General features: G+C 45.4%; 1 protein-coding gene across 1 annotated transcript in view; it reads left to right on the top strand.

The window, feature by feature from the left end:
• Window positions 1-16,825, top strand: part of AFF3 (ALF transcription elongation factor 3) — a 520,154-nt gene that overhangs the window by 476,753 nt on the left and 26,576 nt on the right. Inside the window, exons 12-15 of the mRNA XM_064572610.1 lie at window positions 4,037-5,140; window positions 9,394-9,518; window positions 13,718-13,919; window positions 16,622-16,743. Coding sequence (XP_064428680.1) covers window positions 4,037-5,140; window positions 9,394-9,518; window positions 13,718-13,919; window positions 16,622-16,743 — 1,553 coding nt within the window. The remainder of the gene's footprint in view (window positions 1-4,036; window positions 5,141-9,393; window positions 9,519-13,717; window positions 13,920-16,621; window positions 16,744-16,825) is intronic.

The raw sequence follows: 16,825 nt of genomic DNA, 5'->3' as shown, positions 1-16,825 counted from the left end.
TTTCTTCATGGAATATATGAGCCAAACACTCATTTTGGAAAATGGGGCCCTAGACCATTCTTGAAAATGAGCAGAAATGTGATGCAAGTCACTCATTGATTGAAAAGGCTTCTCCTTGGGCGCCTGGGTGGCTCAGTTGGTTAAGCGACTGCCTTCGGCTCAGGTCAGGATCCTGGAGTCCCTGGATCGAGTCCCGCATCAGGCTCCCTGCTCAGCGGGGAGTCTGCTTCTCCCTCTGACCCTCCCCCCTCTCATGTGCTCTCTCTCATTCTCTTTCTCTCAAATAAATAAATAAAATCTTTAAAAAAAAAAAAAAAAGAAAAGAAAAGGCTTCTCCTTAATTAGGCATCTGTGGGGTACATGGCAGTGGGTGCTGTGAAGGATGTGGATGAAGCAGGGACTCAAGTCCACGATGGAGAACTTGTGCATGAATCAGAGGGAAGGGAAGATTAATCAGGGAGGAGAGTCATGGCTGAAAATACAAAGCAGCCAGCAAGCAAACAGACAACACTGGGCAGAAATCCTCAGGAAGTCGACCACAGCCAGCAAGCAGCATGCCGGTGGATGACAGTCCCAAGCCCTGAGCTTTCCCTCCTCCGCCCCAAAATGTCCCAAAATGACAGACAGTCCTGTCCTGCCTAACCTGTGAAGCTGTTCTGAGGAATAAATGATACAATTTGAGCAAAACCCTGTTGTAAGGTGATCTTACAAGGAGCAAAGTCACAGCAATTGGCCTCCCTACCCTATTACAGACACTGCAAGTCATACAGAGAAAGAGTCCTGCCCCCCTGGAAAGAAATGTTTGGCTTTGTTGAAGACCCAAGATGTATACATGTGAAATGAATATAAGTATCACAAGACTATTCAGTTAAAAAAAAAAAAAAAAAAGACTATTCAGTTGAGGATAATAGAGGCCAACAGGTATTGTTTGGAGAGTTAGTGTTCTCCAAAATTAGACCTAATTCTGTCATTTTAGGTTGAAGACCAACATTTCTCAAAGGAATGAGGTCCCCCTTTCATGAGGCTATGCCAGTAAGTAATGGGAGATTAGGCAAAGCAGCAGGGGAGAGAATCTGATTTTTTTTTTTTAATTATTTTTGAGTGGAGATGACACACAATGTTACATTAGTTTCAGTGTAGGACATAGTGATTCAACAAATTTAAGCATTATGCTATGAGACTCTGGTCTTTAAACTTAGATATGGACTTAGATATGGGTTTAGCCTTGGTAGTGCCTGGTAGCTCTGCAGCTTTAAACATGTCACTGAACCTCTCTGAGCCTCATCTACAAACTGGGAATGATAATATTTCTTATCTGTCCATACAGATGATATGGACATTAAATTAGATGATATCTGTAAAGAGGGAGGCACACTGTAGGTGTTCAGCCATGAAAGATGACTGTAAGATGAAAGATGCCCTTGAAAACCAGCCCGAGGCATTTGGATTTCTTTTGAGAGGCAAGAGGAGGTCATTGTAGATCCTTAAGAAAGGCAGTGTGATTTAGTGATGTGTTGAAAATGGTACTTTGGACTGATTTTTTTCAGCTGTGGAGTGCAGAAAAAAATGACCCTAAAGCATATCAGGTAATGGGCCTATACTAAATGTATTAAATTCTCCCCCTCACTGTCAGTGCTCCCATAGGGGGGTTTTAGTGCAGTTGTCTGTGTTCTCTCACCCAAGACGTGAGCTGTGGAAGGCCCACGGTGGTGGGGGTGAGGGTGAGCTAGTGTTAAACATGGAGGTAGGGCCAGTGTGAGTGTCTGCTCTGCACCCTCTCCCCAGATGTGTCCCCTTTTTGCAAGAGGCCCCTTCAGCATCCATTCATATTCACTATCCCATTTCACTAGGGCAGCAGAGGCACGCAAGTCACCGACGTGCCAGTGGTCACGTAGGGAGGCAGGTGGGGTCGGGAAGAGACACTATCAGAAGCCATAAATTGTTTGCCACCAAATTCGCTTTCGGCTACACTCTGCTAATCCCAGGGAAGGTGAGACCTACCCCTTGGCAACAGAGCTGTTCTGTGTCCTGCTGTCCTGCTTTCTCTATTGCATGCATCTCCCATTGCAGTATGGACTGGGTGTGCTCTTAGGGTTCCTGTGTTCCCTTTCTCTGGAGAGGCCAAAATAAAGTGAGGTCAGAATTTATATAGAGCAACTTAGAGGTGCAAAATTATAACCTTTTATTCTCTTGCATCTTGCCCTGGTCCTTGTGGTACATGAAAACATAGAAAAGTCAAGTCGAAGGCCGGCCTCCCCGTCAGGGACCATGAGGGTTTCCCTTCCCATACCTACCTACGTCCCAGGGTGAAGCCTCTCCATCCTCCCTGCCCTGGGAGAAGGGCCCCAGATCCTCATGCTGGCCTCCACTGAAATGTCGCTTGTCCTTCCCAGTCACTCAACACCTTGTGCTGGTGTTCCCTGAAGTACAGTTGGCCTCATCTCTTTTGGGGGAAGCAGCAGGCTGTCCATGGTCCCTGCCACAGCTCTAGGGCCTGGTGCCCACACTCTGTGTCCTCTTCATCTTGGCCCCAGGGCCCTCTGGCCCAGCAGAGGCTTCACATGTCCGAAGCTATGTCCAGCCCCAGCCGGGGCCAAGACACTGCCTGTTCCACTCCGCTCAGATCCTTGCTGCATGGGCTTATGCCCCAAGTTCTGCTCTTAATCTGGACCTCACTGTTGAAAAACAAATTTTGACACATAAAAGCAAGCTTTAGGAAATTATTATGTTTAAAAAAAAAAAAAAAAAAACGGTTTTCTCCTACAAGGGAGCATGCCTTGCTCTGGACTTTAACCAATCCAGTTTAAATGCAAAGGTAAGCAATGTCTTCTTTATTCTAAGCTGGAAACTAGTCTCGTGAAGCAATGGATGCCAGAAATTCAGAGGGTGGGAGGCCACAGGGAAGGAAAACTATATCACTTGAAATAGCCAAAATATTTTCCCCATGTCACGTATGGTCACAAATAGAAAACACTCTGTCTAAAGCTTTACACTTACCAATACACTTCTTTTCTATTAATAATTATAGATGCTGGAAAAATGGACTTGTATTAGAAATCAACAGCATTTACTCTCTGTAAAATCATCAATTCTTAACCTTTTTATGAGCCATAGATCCCTAGAGACTTGAATGAAAACTGTGGACCTCTCTCTTAGAAAAATGCATCTACACAGCACTCTGATTCAGGGCATTCCCTGACTCCCTGGAACCAATCCATGGGGCAGAGTGTAAAACCTACAGTATCCATGATTTGCTCTAAGTTAACAAAACCGCGTGCAGGAAAAGTTTCCATCATCATTTCCGTTTCTGAAATATTTCCAGCAAAGTGGAATGGAAGCAGGTTGAGGATGGACTAACCAAGTCCAGCTACGAAAGAGTACAGGGCCCACAGGGCCCAGCTACGAAAGAATACAGGGCCCACAGAGCTCCCTTTGAAATAGGAGTTCTCAGCCACTAAACAAGCCATCCCCCCATAGTTATTGCTTCTACTTTTAAATTACTATACCCTACTTGCCTTCACCACGTAAATTATATGTTAGTTGCTTGGGATTATAGGTTCCACTTAGTCCTCTCTTTTAATTTGCTCTAAATTTTTCAGTCTTACAAAAAAAAATGAGTGCTTTAACACTCAGGGTCTTCATACTATTCCCCAGTTAACTTTCCTGGAATCTCAAGTTTATGTACATATGAATAATTATTTAAAAATATACATTGTATAACAGAAGTGCTGGAAATAATGAAGCACAGGGTTCTAATGAAGCACAGGGTTATCCCCTTCTTTTTGCCAAATAGGCTTCATACTACTACGCTGACATATAAGTGCCTTGGGACAGAAAAGGGACACCAGCCCTGCCTCCCGTGTGTCAGGCCAGCTGTGGCTACACACACCTACTGCTTCCATTTTCCTTTTGCTTGCAGCCCATTGGTTTCCCGTTCATACACCTAGGGTAGTAAGCGAAGATTAAAAACAGCCAAGCCTCTTTTAAGTGAGTCTAATAAAAGATGTTTTGTTTGTTGCCGGTTTTCTTATTTTAGGCTGAACCAGCGTCCTCCAACAAGTGGCAGCTGGATAAATGGCTAAACAAAGTTAATCCCCACAAGCCGCCTATTCTGATCCAAAATGAAAGCCACGGGCCAGAGAGCAATCAGTACTACACTCCAGCGAAAGAGGAAGTGCAGGACTGTGGGAAACTTGCCGACGTTTGCCAGACCAGCCTGAGAGAGAAGGACATCAAGAGCGCCTGCAAGGAGGAGCAGAGGCCACGGACAGCCAACAAGGCCCCGGGGAGTAAAGGAGCGAAGCAGAAGTCCCCGCCCGCGGCCCTGGCCGTGGCCGTGACCACCGCTGCCCAGCCGCCCGCCGTGCCGGGTGCGCCCGCCGAGAGCGCACCCGCGCCCGCCCGGAGGTCTGCGGCCAAGAAGCCCACCAGGCGCACCGAGAGGACCTCCGCCGGCGACGGCGCCAACTGCCACCGGCCCGAGGAGCCCGCCGCCGCCGACGCGCTGGGGGCGAGCGCGGCCATCCCTCCGGAGCCCACCAAAACCAGGCCCTGCGGCAACAGCAGAACGAGCCACCGCAAGGAGCTGCGTGCCTCGGTGACCTGCGAGAAGCGCCGCACGCGCGGGCTTAGCAGGATCGTCCCCAAATCCAAGGAGTTCATAGAGACGGAGTCGTCATCTTCCTCCTCCTCCTCGGACTCGGACCTGGAGTCGGAGCAGGAGGAGTACCCCCTGTGCAAAGCGCAGGCCGTGGCCGCCGCCGCGGCCTCCTCGGGGAGTGACCAAAGGCTGAAGGAGGCGGCTGGCAGCATCAGCAGTGGCGGCGGCCCCAGGGCCCCTGTGGGCTCCATCAACGCCAGGACCACCAGCGACATTGCCAAGGAGCTGGAGGAGCAGTTCTACACGCTGGTCCCTTTCGGCCGCAACGAACTTCTGTCCCCCTTGAAGGACAGTGATGAGGTCAGGTCTCTCTGGGTCAAAATTGACCTGACCCTCCTGTCCAGAATCCCAGAACACCTGCCCCAGGAGCCCGGGGTCTTGAATGCCCCTGCAGCCAAGGACGCTGAGAGCACACAGCCAAGCCATCCATCCGACACTCCTGCCGAGAAGGCTTTGCCAAAATCCAAGAGGAAACGCAAGGTAGGCCTGGGGCTGAGGGCCTGGCCAGGGAGGAAGGGCTTGCCCTTAAATTGTGGGGCAGTGTTGAAGCCCACAGGGGCCACTGGTCTGCAGGGGACAGGCAGCAAGAGTTTTATTATGTGTGTCGTTACTCAACAAACATTCCTAGAGTACTTCCTGCATGCCACATACCTAAGTACTTGACACAGATTAACTCCGTTAAATCTTTAGAACTGCTTGATGGGGGAAGCACCATTCATAGTCCCATTTTATCATTATAGATAATTCAGGCCTGTCCCACTGCATGTTGAAGCAGGCATATGGGAAATCCTTATCGAGTGTGTGCAGAGGCAAGCTGCATGATGGGCCGGTAGAAAGCTAAACACAGGGTGCCCCTCACTCTTTGCTGGAAGGGACAGGGTGACATTGATCAGTCATGGACCCGAGAAGCCAACAGTCTCATCGAGTGTAAGGCTGTCACTGGGGTGAAGTAGGAAACAGAAGTGCCAGCCGCTAGGCTTTGGGTGGATGGGCCCAGGGAGGAGAGCACCAGCCTGCAGCCTTGACCAAGGAGAACTCTGTGGTGGAGAGGACCCTGAGGAGGACGAGCATGAGCAATCAGAGCTACGGATGATGTGGCACCCAAAAAAGGGCAACAGGGTGCGCCAGGAAGGCATGGAGTAAGAAAGGTGGTTTGAGTGTCGGGAGAGCTGGCTCCCCATCTGGAAGCAGCTCCCGCTGTTCAGCCGTGTTTGCAGACCTTTGAGGGCAGGAATAACTTACTCATAAATTAAAGCCAATTTTGAGGGGTTTGAGCCCCTCCCGTTACTGTTACCTTCAAAAGCAACTTGGGCCACAGCAAAAAACACCAGGGGGTGACAAACCAAAGATTGTACTATCATGGATGGTTCCAAATTGAGGACAAAATCATTCACAACAGTTAACGTATCTATGATGTCCCCATGAGGGATGCTACTCTAGGCACTTTGGATCTATTAAATCATTCAGTCCTTACAACTTTATGTGGCAAATGTTTTTGTCACGCCCGTTTTACAGATGAGGAAACTGAAGCTCAGAGAACCTAAAGCACCTTGCCCCAGGTTCCCACAGGGGATAAGGGGCAGAGCTAGGAAGGAACCTGGGTTGTCTGGCTCTGGGCTCTCCCAATAAAACGTTGGTCTGAGGACTATGAGGTACTTTCCCCACAGGGCCCCTGCCCAGAAGGATTCTATGCTTGGAATTCAGTGCTTGAGGGTGCCATCTTGAAATTCATTTTATCTCTGAATTTGTGTTTTTAAGTGAAGTGTGATAGGATGAGAGAACATGGTGGGGGGGGGGCATGGAGCTCTGACTCGCATGTGGTCCCCTCTCCTGCCTGTTTCCACAGCACGGCTTCTGCCAGCCCTTTGGCCCCTTGACACTCCAAAGTTAGCCAGACAGCTTACAGGAAAAGTTTCCATCATCACTCCCATACTGAAACAATTCTGGCAACATGGTTAGAAGCAGGCCCTGTGCAGCCTCCCAGTCCCCATCGCCTTCCAGGGACCTGTGCTGCTCCCCTAAGCTCTCCAGGGGCCAAGGCGCAGGCAGGTCAAGATAAGCATCTCACTCAGCCCTCATCCAGGACCTGAGAGGTCTCAGGCAGGGGACTGCAATCTCCTAGGGGTTGCAGGCTCGCCTTGGGTTGGGGGGTGAGCCGTGGAAAGGGGAAATGCCTGACTGGACTTCCCCACCCCTATACACCTGGCAGGCAGGGGAAAACTACTATTGGGCCTGTGCATGCATACAGTCACGGGGCCACCCCAGGCCCTTCAGTCTGCCTGTACCCTCCACGTATCCCCACGCCTCAAGGAACACAGTATGAAATGGTAATTGAACACCACCATGACAGGTCAAGAGAGAGACTTTGACAGACAGGAAAATGTTTTCTACTTTAGTACTTTATAACATTACTCTTTTCCTGCTTTTTTCTTCAGTTTATTTTTTGAGGTATAATTGACATAACATTATATTAGTCTCAGTTTTTGTATATATTACAAAACGATATTTATTTGTTGGCCATTTGCATGGCGTCTAAACGTCTGTTCAGATTCTCTGCCCATTGTGTAATTGGGTTGTGCTTTTGCTATTAAGTTGTAGGAGTTCTTTATATATTTTGGGTATTAACCCCTTATCAGATATATATTTGCAAATATCGTCTCCCATTCAGTAGGTTGCCTTTTCATTTTGTTGATGGTTTTCTTTGCTGTGCAGAAGCTTTTCAGTTTGATATATTCCTACTTGTCTATTTTTGCTTTTGTTGTCTTTGGTTTTGGTGTCAAATTCAAAAAAGTATTGCCAAGACCAATGTCAAGGATCTTTTCCTGCTTTTTGACCAAGGGGCCCAGTGTTTTCATTTTGCACTGAACCCTGCAAATTATGTAGTCGGCCCCAGCCTCCTGGGTAACCTTAATCAGGTGACCTTACCTTCTCTGTACTTCAGTTTCTTCATTTGTGAAATGGTGACATCTTTACAGAGGTGTTGTCAGGTTCAGACCACATAATTCAGTAATACGGGCTAGCTCACTACTTCTCTACCCGTCTTCCCTCGAGATACCCTGCCATCCTCATTACTTGTGGGATTAATGGGTAAATGGATAGACTGATGGAAAGAAAGCAGAGAAAAACATTGTTATATAAGAAATACACATAGCTAGAAATTGATAAACATAGATTGGAAATACATATAGCTATATAAGCATACATAAATAGATGTGCAGAAAGACATACATATAAATTCCATAATATTCTGTATTTAAGCAATTTTGTTATGGCCTTTTTAAAAATTTTTAACTTATGAAGCTTCATTTACACTAAGCCTGACACTTAGCCCTCCTCTAAAATCTAATGAATCACCGTTAAGTACAGACACAGAGAAGTGAAAGAACATTTTCACAGCAATCTTCAGTTGGGCATCTGGGGTGTTAATACCCTGGTACTGGGACACCATAGACCTGGCTGCCAAAGGCTCAGAGTCTAGCCCTGTTATAACCCCAGAGAAGAAGACTAGGGATTCAGAGTTTCAGTTTGGTCACTTGGGGTCCCTATTCAGTGTGAGCCTCTGGGATTCTGTGACAGGCTGTGTGACAATCCCAGCCAGAGAGAGAAGGTCAAAATCTTTCTATCTTTGAAGCCAGCACTTGTCTCCTAGAAAACACTGCTGAAAGTCCTGAATATACTGTTACTGTGTTCTTGCTTTCTCGCCAACAATGGAACTTTGTTGAGTGCATTTGTATTTTACCCTAATACACGTATAATATTTAAACACAATCATGGAAACAAGAATTTCACTGAAATACTATTTTTTAATTGAAATTCAATTAGCCAACTTAGAGTAGTACATCATTAGTTTCAGATGTAGAATTCAATAATTCATCAGTTGCATATAACACCCAGTGCTCATCACATCACGTGCCCTCCTTAATACCCATCACCTGGTTACCCCGCCCCCACCCCCTCCTTTCTGTAACCTTCAGTTTGTTTCCTGGAGTCCAGAGTCTCTCATGGTTTGTCTCCCTCTCTGATTTCTTCCCATTCAGTTTTCCCTCCCTTCTCCTACGGTCCTCTGCCCTGTTTCTTATATTCCACAGATGAGTGAAACCATATGATAATTGTCTTTCTCTGATTGACTTATTGCGCTCAGCATAATACTATTTTATAAAAAGATACATTAAGGATTCTAAGATGTCATGGGATGGTAATTGTTAACTAAAATTAAGACACCATGAGGTAACCACCTTTGCTTGAACTTCATAAAAGCCATACATTTCAAAAGAAAGGTCTAGGTTTATCATTGCCCTTAAGGCATTAAGCCCAGGATATGGTAGTTATACTTTATTCAGATACCAAGGAATGCCAAAGTGAGAGACACTGAAGGTACAGTGTGAATTCAGTAGAGGTCGTCTTTGGAGAGCAAAATCAGATGTGTTGATGGTAGTCCAATTTTCATCATTCACAATGTTCCCTCTCTAATGTTGATCATGGTGTCATGCTTTTCCTTTCAATAAAGTGGCAAAAGTAAAACTGATAGATTCCATCCTTGTCGGTTGAGGAGCTGACCAAGAACCTGAAACAGAGAGAAGAACACCGCAACTACATTCCTGCTCGGGATGCTCTCTGGAGAAGCCGAGTGAGCTGGTCTCGCAGGAGGCCTTGCTCTGTGGAAGGTTGTGATGGGGGCTCATTTTGATCCCTTGAAATCCAAAACTGATCGGTTTTTGCTTATTTCCATGCAGTGTGACAACGAAGACGACTACAGGGAGGTCAAGAAGGCCCAGGGAGAGAAAGAGAGCTCTTCACGACTGACCAGCTCTGCCAATAATACTTTATCTGCAAACCACTGCAGCATGAACATCAACAGGTATGCATGTTCCATTGAAGGTAGAGGTGAGCCCGAAGGATCTCTGGGTCCGAAAGGCAGGTACCAGACTGGAGGAGAGTCAGATCTCTTAATGACTGCTCTGGTCTGGGTCTTTAGACTTGCTTCCCTTGATTTAACCGGAGGCTAATAATTAAGCCTGGATGTGTGCTTCTGTCACAACCCCAAGGGCACTGTCAGCACTCCTTTGTAACAAAGGACCGGTTACTAGTTATACTCAGTTCTGTGCTCTCAAAGACACACCTTCCCTCTGAAAACTCAGTAACTGAATTTTCAAACCCTTATTTTAACAGCCACTAAACCCATAAGAACACTAAGCTTATTACGTGGATGAAAAAATATAAACTTTGAGTGGAATCTCTTGGAGATAGACTAAAATGTGGCAGTAGACAGGATCTGTGTCTCCAAGGTTAAACGGCACCCAGTCACTCCTCTAAAGGGGTTCCAGATGGACCCACGTTGCACCAAATCCCCTCTGTGACAAACGGCTTTCTAGCAAGGCAAGGTCCCCAATATTTATTAGAAGTGGGTAGAGTTCAGTAGTTCATCAGTTGCATATAACACGCAGTGCTCATCACATCACGTGCCCTCCTTAATACCCATCACCTGGTTACCCCGCCCCCCAGACTGAGCTCATCATCAGTCATAGAAGCTTTTTCCATTTAGAAATACCACAGCTCAGAAACCACTTTTCCTCTGCTAAGACACTCTCACTCTCCCTGACTGTGTACACAGAATTTTTAAGGGGAGATTAATGTTTCAGCACAACACATAAAAATGTAAACGGAAAGGCTAGGAGAAGATGTAGAGCAGTACTAAACCCCCGAGAGGCAATTGGAGAGTGGGGGCACATGAGCACACGCCCACTGCAGTGTGAGAGTCACCTTGGGAAGGAAGGCGAGGGCTCTTGAAGGTCTGAGTGAGAGGGAGAGTGCGCGTGCAAGCTGGCCTAGCCCGCAGTGCTCTGTGCTTGATGGGTGGTATCCCAGAATACTGTGGAAATGTGAATAGGAGCAACATGGCTCCAAAACGTCATTTAAATGAGTGATATGGGGCGCCCCGGTGGCTCAGTCGTTAAGCGTCTGCCTTCGGCTCAGGTCATGGTCCCAGGGTCCTGGGATCGAGCCCTGCATCGCGCTCCCTGCTCGGCGGGAAGCCTGCTTCTCCCTCTCCCACTCCCGCTGCTGTGTTCCCTCTCTCGCTGTATCTCTCTCTGTCAAATAAATAAAATCTTTAAAAAATAAATAAACTTAAAAAAAACCTTAAAAGATACTGTTTCTATGGAAAGCTTTACTCAGCAAGTATTTACAGATACAACAGGTACAGTGTAGATACATGGATAAAGTAGCATATAAAACTAACACAGTTGTTGCCCTTATGTAGCTTACACTCTAATAGAAAATGAGAATCTGGGGTGCCTGGGTGGCTCAGTCGCTAAGCGTCTGCCTTCGGCTCAGGTCATGATCCCAGGGTCCTGGGATCGAGCCCTCATCCGGCTCCCTGCTCAGCGGGAAGCCTGCTTCTCCCTCTCCCACTCCCCCTGCTTGTGTTCCCTCTCTCGCTGTGTCTCTGTCAAATAAATAAAATCTTAAAAAAAAAAATAACTAAATGCGTGATATAGTTGTAAGCGTGCTTTGTTAATACACTGAAAACCTTTCTAGCAGATCCTAGTAACTGCCATAATATCAAAGTAGCGACAAATACAAATATAAACAATATTTCAAGATGTCTGCAACCACTGTGACATGACATGAGAATATCTGTGATTTCCTGCTGATGATGCAATCACAGGCATTGTTAACGCCACACCTGCTAAACCGCTACTCTGGAAATGTTCCATTTCAGTGAGAAATTGTAACTTTTTCCCATCCAAGTTCACAGACCCCAGAATAAAAGCTCTTGCCTCCAGCTCCGATAGCTTTATTTATGTTACATAATGACCCTTGCATATAAAAGTGCTTTGAGTTCTTTCTAGGAAAGGTGGTCTAGGAAATACCTCAGGAATGTGTATAAAGGGATCACCTATCCCAAAGATGAGATCCAAAGAAAGTTTTTTTGGTCAAGTTGAGTATGTAAACTTATAATGATGAAGAAGAAATAATCCTATGTCCATGACAATTTTAATGTAATAATTTGGTTTTCTATGAACATTTCAAATCACATAATATGATTTAGAAATATGACTTTCTTGGGGCACCTGGGTGGCTCAGTCATTAAGCTTCTGCCTTCGGCTCAGGTCATGATCCCAGGGTCCTGGGATCGAGACCGCATCGGGCTCCCTGCTCCTCGGGAGGCCTGCTTCTCCCTCTCCCACCCCCCCTGCTTGTGTTCCCTCTCTCGCTATGTCTCTCTCTGTCAAATAAATAAATAAAATCTTTAAAAAAAAATTAGAAATACGACTTTCTTCACTCACATGTCAAGACACAATTATGTACAGACTGTTCACATCTACAACATCAGTGTCTTCATCATCCCTGAGCCACTTTTGATTTGCCTAAGGGAGTTTTCCAGAACACATCTTCTCACTTCTGGGTTGTTAGACGCACAGTACTTTTTGAACCAGAAATCTATCACAGATCTATTTGCATAACACTAGGAACCTTGTTACTTTAACATTAAGAACCTTGGCTTTATTATCTGTTCTAGAGGCCTGTGTTTGTAATTTCTACACTGTGACCACCAACTAAGGAAATTGCTTTTTGAAGTGACTTTAATGGCTTGTTTGCAGTGATAGCCAGCACATTCAATTAAGATGTAATAATTGCAGGAATAGTGACTAAGTCTTTGTTAAATGGATTTACCCTTTTTTAACTAACTCTGTCAAGTGACTTCTGTGAGCATCCCAAATTAGCAATGTTTGAGTTTATTTCAGGTTGATGTATCTTCCCTCAGTTTTTTTCAGGGTAAAGTAATGGAGAGAGGCCTATCAATATAACATACATTGCAAAGATTCAAATATAAGTGACTCCCTTCTCTGATGGTTAACTGGGGGGGGGGGGGTTTATAGTCAGGCATAGACAATAGTTTTATTCATTTGTGATTCTTTTTTGTTTTAATTGAAGTATAGTTGACATACAATATTTTGTTAGTTTCAGGTATACAACATAGTGATGCAACATTTGTGTACATTGTGAATACAATGCTCATCATGATAAGTGTGGTCACCATCTGTCACCATACAAAATTATTATTGTATTATTGACTTTTTATCCTTACAACTTATTTATTTTATAACTGGAAGTTTGTACCCCTTAATCCTCTTCCCCCCACCCCCCTCCTGTCCAGCAACCACCAGTTTTTTCTGTATTTATGAGTCTGTTTCAGTTTCTTTTTGTTTGTTCATTTGTTTTGTTTTTTAGATTGTACATGTAAGTGAAATTATACAGCATTTTTCCTCCTCTGGCATAAACAATTAATTATGGAGGTGAAATAAGAAACTAGAAATCAGAAAATGTAACTTTTTTTTAGAAGGGGTGAGGGGCAGAAGGAGAGGGAGAGAGAGAATCTTAAGCAGCCTCCACACCCAGTGTGGAGCCCAGTGCACAGCTCAATCTCACAACCCCTGAGATCATGACCTGAGCTGAAATCAAGAGTTGGAGGCTTAACCAACTGAGCCACCCAGGAGCCCCCAGAAATATAACTTGTAATGACAGTTTTCTATTCTGTGTTTATTCTGATCAATATCTGGTTAGCCCAGAAACCTAACAACTGAAAGTTGGCCTCACACTTTGCAGATTATTCTGTGATCCTGTTATTCTCCATATAATAATTAGTACAAACTCAGGTGTTATCAAAAGTCCTTTTAGAGGTGGAGAATTCATATATCATGTGATTGACTTTCCCATTACTTGCTGCTTAGGCTTGTTGGGAAAACAGTAAGTTGTTGTGTGTTTTGAGATCCTTGGATGAAAAACTCAGAAAAATGAAAGTCTTATTAGTCTTAGTCATTTAACAACAGAATTATTATTCATCCTGATAAGACAAGTAAGGAAACAATGAGTAAAATGTACTTATTGTCTGTTATGGTCCTAAGGCCATAAAATTGTTTCCTGGTATAATAATTCCCAATAAATGCCTTCCTACCAGTAGATTTTAAATGGGAGGTTTGGGTCGTCTATAAAACATTTACCTCTCCCTGTGCTGACTGCGTGACATTCCATTACTGTGATTTCCTTTTTCAGCTTGGCAATACCAATAAATAAAAATGAAAAAATGCTCCGGTCACCCATCTCACCCCTATCGGATGCATCTAAACACAAATACTCCAACGAGGACTTAACTTCTTCCAGCAGATCGAATGGCAGTGGCTCGTTCACTTCTGCATCCTCCAACAAAAAGCATAAGGCTGAGAACCAGCCGCAGTCTCATGCCGGAGACCTCACGGTATGTTGATTCTCTAACTTTCCCGATAAAAATAAAAATGAAACTGAGCACACCCCTACACTCATCTGTCTGTAGCCCAGCACAGTCTAAACATGTGCTTGAGGTCCCACAAGAATCCCTAAATGCTGCTCTGGGAAGACCTGGTGAACCAGCATGCCCCATTACCTCTTCCCACAGAGAGCGACAGAAGAAACCAGAGGAGGCATTGTAAGCTTCTGCTGCTTAGGACGCCTCTTTGTAGGATTGCATTTCCCACTCTGAAGAGAAATGGCCCCAAAGGAGTACTATCCGGAGACACTGTAAATTGGGAGTTTGGGACAAACCAGCCAGCTTTTTCATTTGGAAAGATTCCTTGCCCCAGGGCAGAGTTAAATCTGGGACTGAAACCCTAGGCCAAAACTATGGGATTCCCACTCCAATCTCAGTGACCAGTGTAGTGGCCAAAGTGTGGGACCCGGCCACCACCCCCTTTTCCAGCAACCTTCCCAGGGGTGATTCCAGCTGCCTGCGGTGCCCTAGGGAGGGGCTGGGGACTGGGGCCCACAGTCTGTCTAACCTTATATCTTAGTCAAAATGTGACTTCGGCCAGTTGCTTCATCTCTCTGAGCCAGTTTCATTTGCAAAATGGTGGTGAGAAGATTTAAATTGAGCCAGTATTATCTGAAGAACTGACACCTATGGATACCTATGCAGCTAACACTACCTGTTAGTTCCTCTTTATGGCCACTCCTTCTAACAGCTGGTGGCCATGGATCATGCATCCTCTAGGGCACATTATTTAATTCCAAACCCTCCTCCTGAGTTCTCTCAGGTCACCACCATGCTATCAATACCAGCGGGGCTTTGTGAGGCAGAGAGAGAGATGAGACATGAGAATAGGGCTCTGCAAAGAGGGGGAAACAGTATTTAATGTTCCATCCCATGAATTAAAGAGGTAAAATAGTGGGTAGAAGATCCGGCAAGAGCCGAAATCTTGTAACATCTGGAAATTAATAACCCACTGATGCACCCTTATTTGGGAACAATCATCTTTAATTCCAGGCTCAAAGAACCTGAGAAGACCCTACTAGAAAAACCTGGAATAAAAAATTACCAATTCAAATTAAAACACAAACAAAATGTTTCTTCACCTCTAGATCCTAATATAAAAGCAACCATGATGTCTAGAGAATTGTAAAACAATTACAGACTTTATTCAGTCATTCTTTCTTTCACCAAACAGATGTTTATTGAGCAAGTACTTACTATGTGCCAGGCACTGTGCCAAGCAATGGAGATCCAATGATGACCTAACAGATTCAGTCTGTGCCTGTGTGAAGCTCACAGTTTAGCTGGGGAGAATGACATAGACAGGAAATCACACACATCGGTAATGACTGCCGTGAATGCCAAAAAGGAAAGGCCGAGGCCCAGGGGCACTTACAACCAAGAGGCTTGACCTACACATAAAATCAGTGCATATTTAAAGAAGCATTTGTTGGGTGCCTGGGTGGCTCAGTTGGTTAAGCGACTGCCTTCGGCTCAGGTCATGATCCTGGAGTCCCGGGATCGAGTCCCACATCGGGCTCTCTGCTCGGCAGGGAGTCTGCTTCTCCCTCTGACCCTCCTCCCTCTCATGCTCTCTGTCTCTAATTCTGTCTCAAATAAATAAATAAAATCTTTAAAAAAAAAAAAATAAAATAAATAAAGAAGCATTTGTACACACTCGTCACGTTTTAATTACTTCAGAAGAATCCATTGAATTCCATAACCAAAGACAGTTGCTTTATGATTCATGGGTCTAGCACACAATAGGTGCTCTATAAATATTTGAATCCCCAGGGAATGTGATTTTTTAATTTTTCCACAGATCGGTAGTGTTCCTTTTAAAAACACGTTTTAAATAATTTCTAGTCATTCCCTTTGGCTTTTCCTATTCTTCACAGACAGCTAATGAGGATCAGTCCATTTGTGACCTGAACAACTTCTCTTTTGCGTGAGTCAGCAGTTCTTAAAGCTTGGTTCCTGGATCAGCATCACCTGGAACTTGCTAGAAATGCAATGTTCTCAGGCCCCACTCCATGCCTACTAAATTCAGCTCTGGACGGGTGGGGGTCCAGCTGTCTGTGTGCTGACAGCTCCCTCCCACCCCCGGGATGATTCTGATGCAGAGTTCACCTTGGAGAACCACTGGTCTAGCCAACTGGGAAAAGTAGGGGCTTGAGTCCTAAGCCCTGGGCGTCACCGATCCACAGTAGCTATTTGGACGCGGGCAAGTTTCTTAACTTCAGCCAGCCTCAGTTTCTGGATCTGTGAGAGTGGGCCACCAAGAACTTCCCTTTTGATACTATTATAAGAATGACATTTGACAACACGTGTGAAAGCCCTCGACACGAGAACTGGAATGCATGTATTTCTTTTTCTTCATTTAAACACAAGGGATCGGGATGCCTGGGTGGCTCAGTCGGTTAAGCATCTGCCTTCGACTCAGGTCATGATCCCAGGGTCCTGGGATCGAGCCCCGCATCGGGCTCCCTGCTCAGCGGGAAGCCTGCTTCTCCCTCTCCCACTCCCCCTGCTTGTGCGCTCTCTGACAAATAAAATCTTAAAAAATAAACAAACACAAGGGATCATCAGTTCTAGCCTAGAACACAGGGCAGTGGGTTGCTCTTTCAGCCAGGTGGCCTGTTTCTGAAAGACTGGTGTGTTGTTTTTTTGTTTAGAAGGCCACTCACAACAATTCCGAAAACATTCTCCACAAGTCACGGCCACAGACAGAGCCATGGTCTCCCGGTGCCAACGGCCACAGGGACTGCAAGAGGCAGAAACTTGTCTTCGATGATATGTGAGTGTGGACTCTTTGTTGATGTGGTGAGGGGCAAGGTAAAACAGAAACTCCGAGGGTAGGAGGGTTACATGAGTGACTG

The sequence above is a fragment of the Mirounga angustirostris genome, unplaced genomic scaffold, assembly GCF_029215605.1.
Source record: "Mirounga angustirostris isolate CCGP_5_RB_7025 unplaced genomic scaffold, mMirAng1.0.hap1 SCAF_10, whole genome shotgun sequence".
NCBI lineage: Eukaryota > Metazoa > Chordata > Mammalia > Carnivora > Phocidae > Mirounga > Mirounga angustirostris.
Note: the sequence above shows the minus strand (reverse complement) of the source record. Positions and strands in the feature narration are given on the sequence as shown.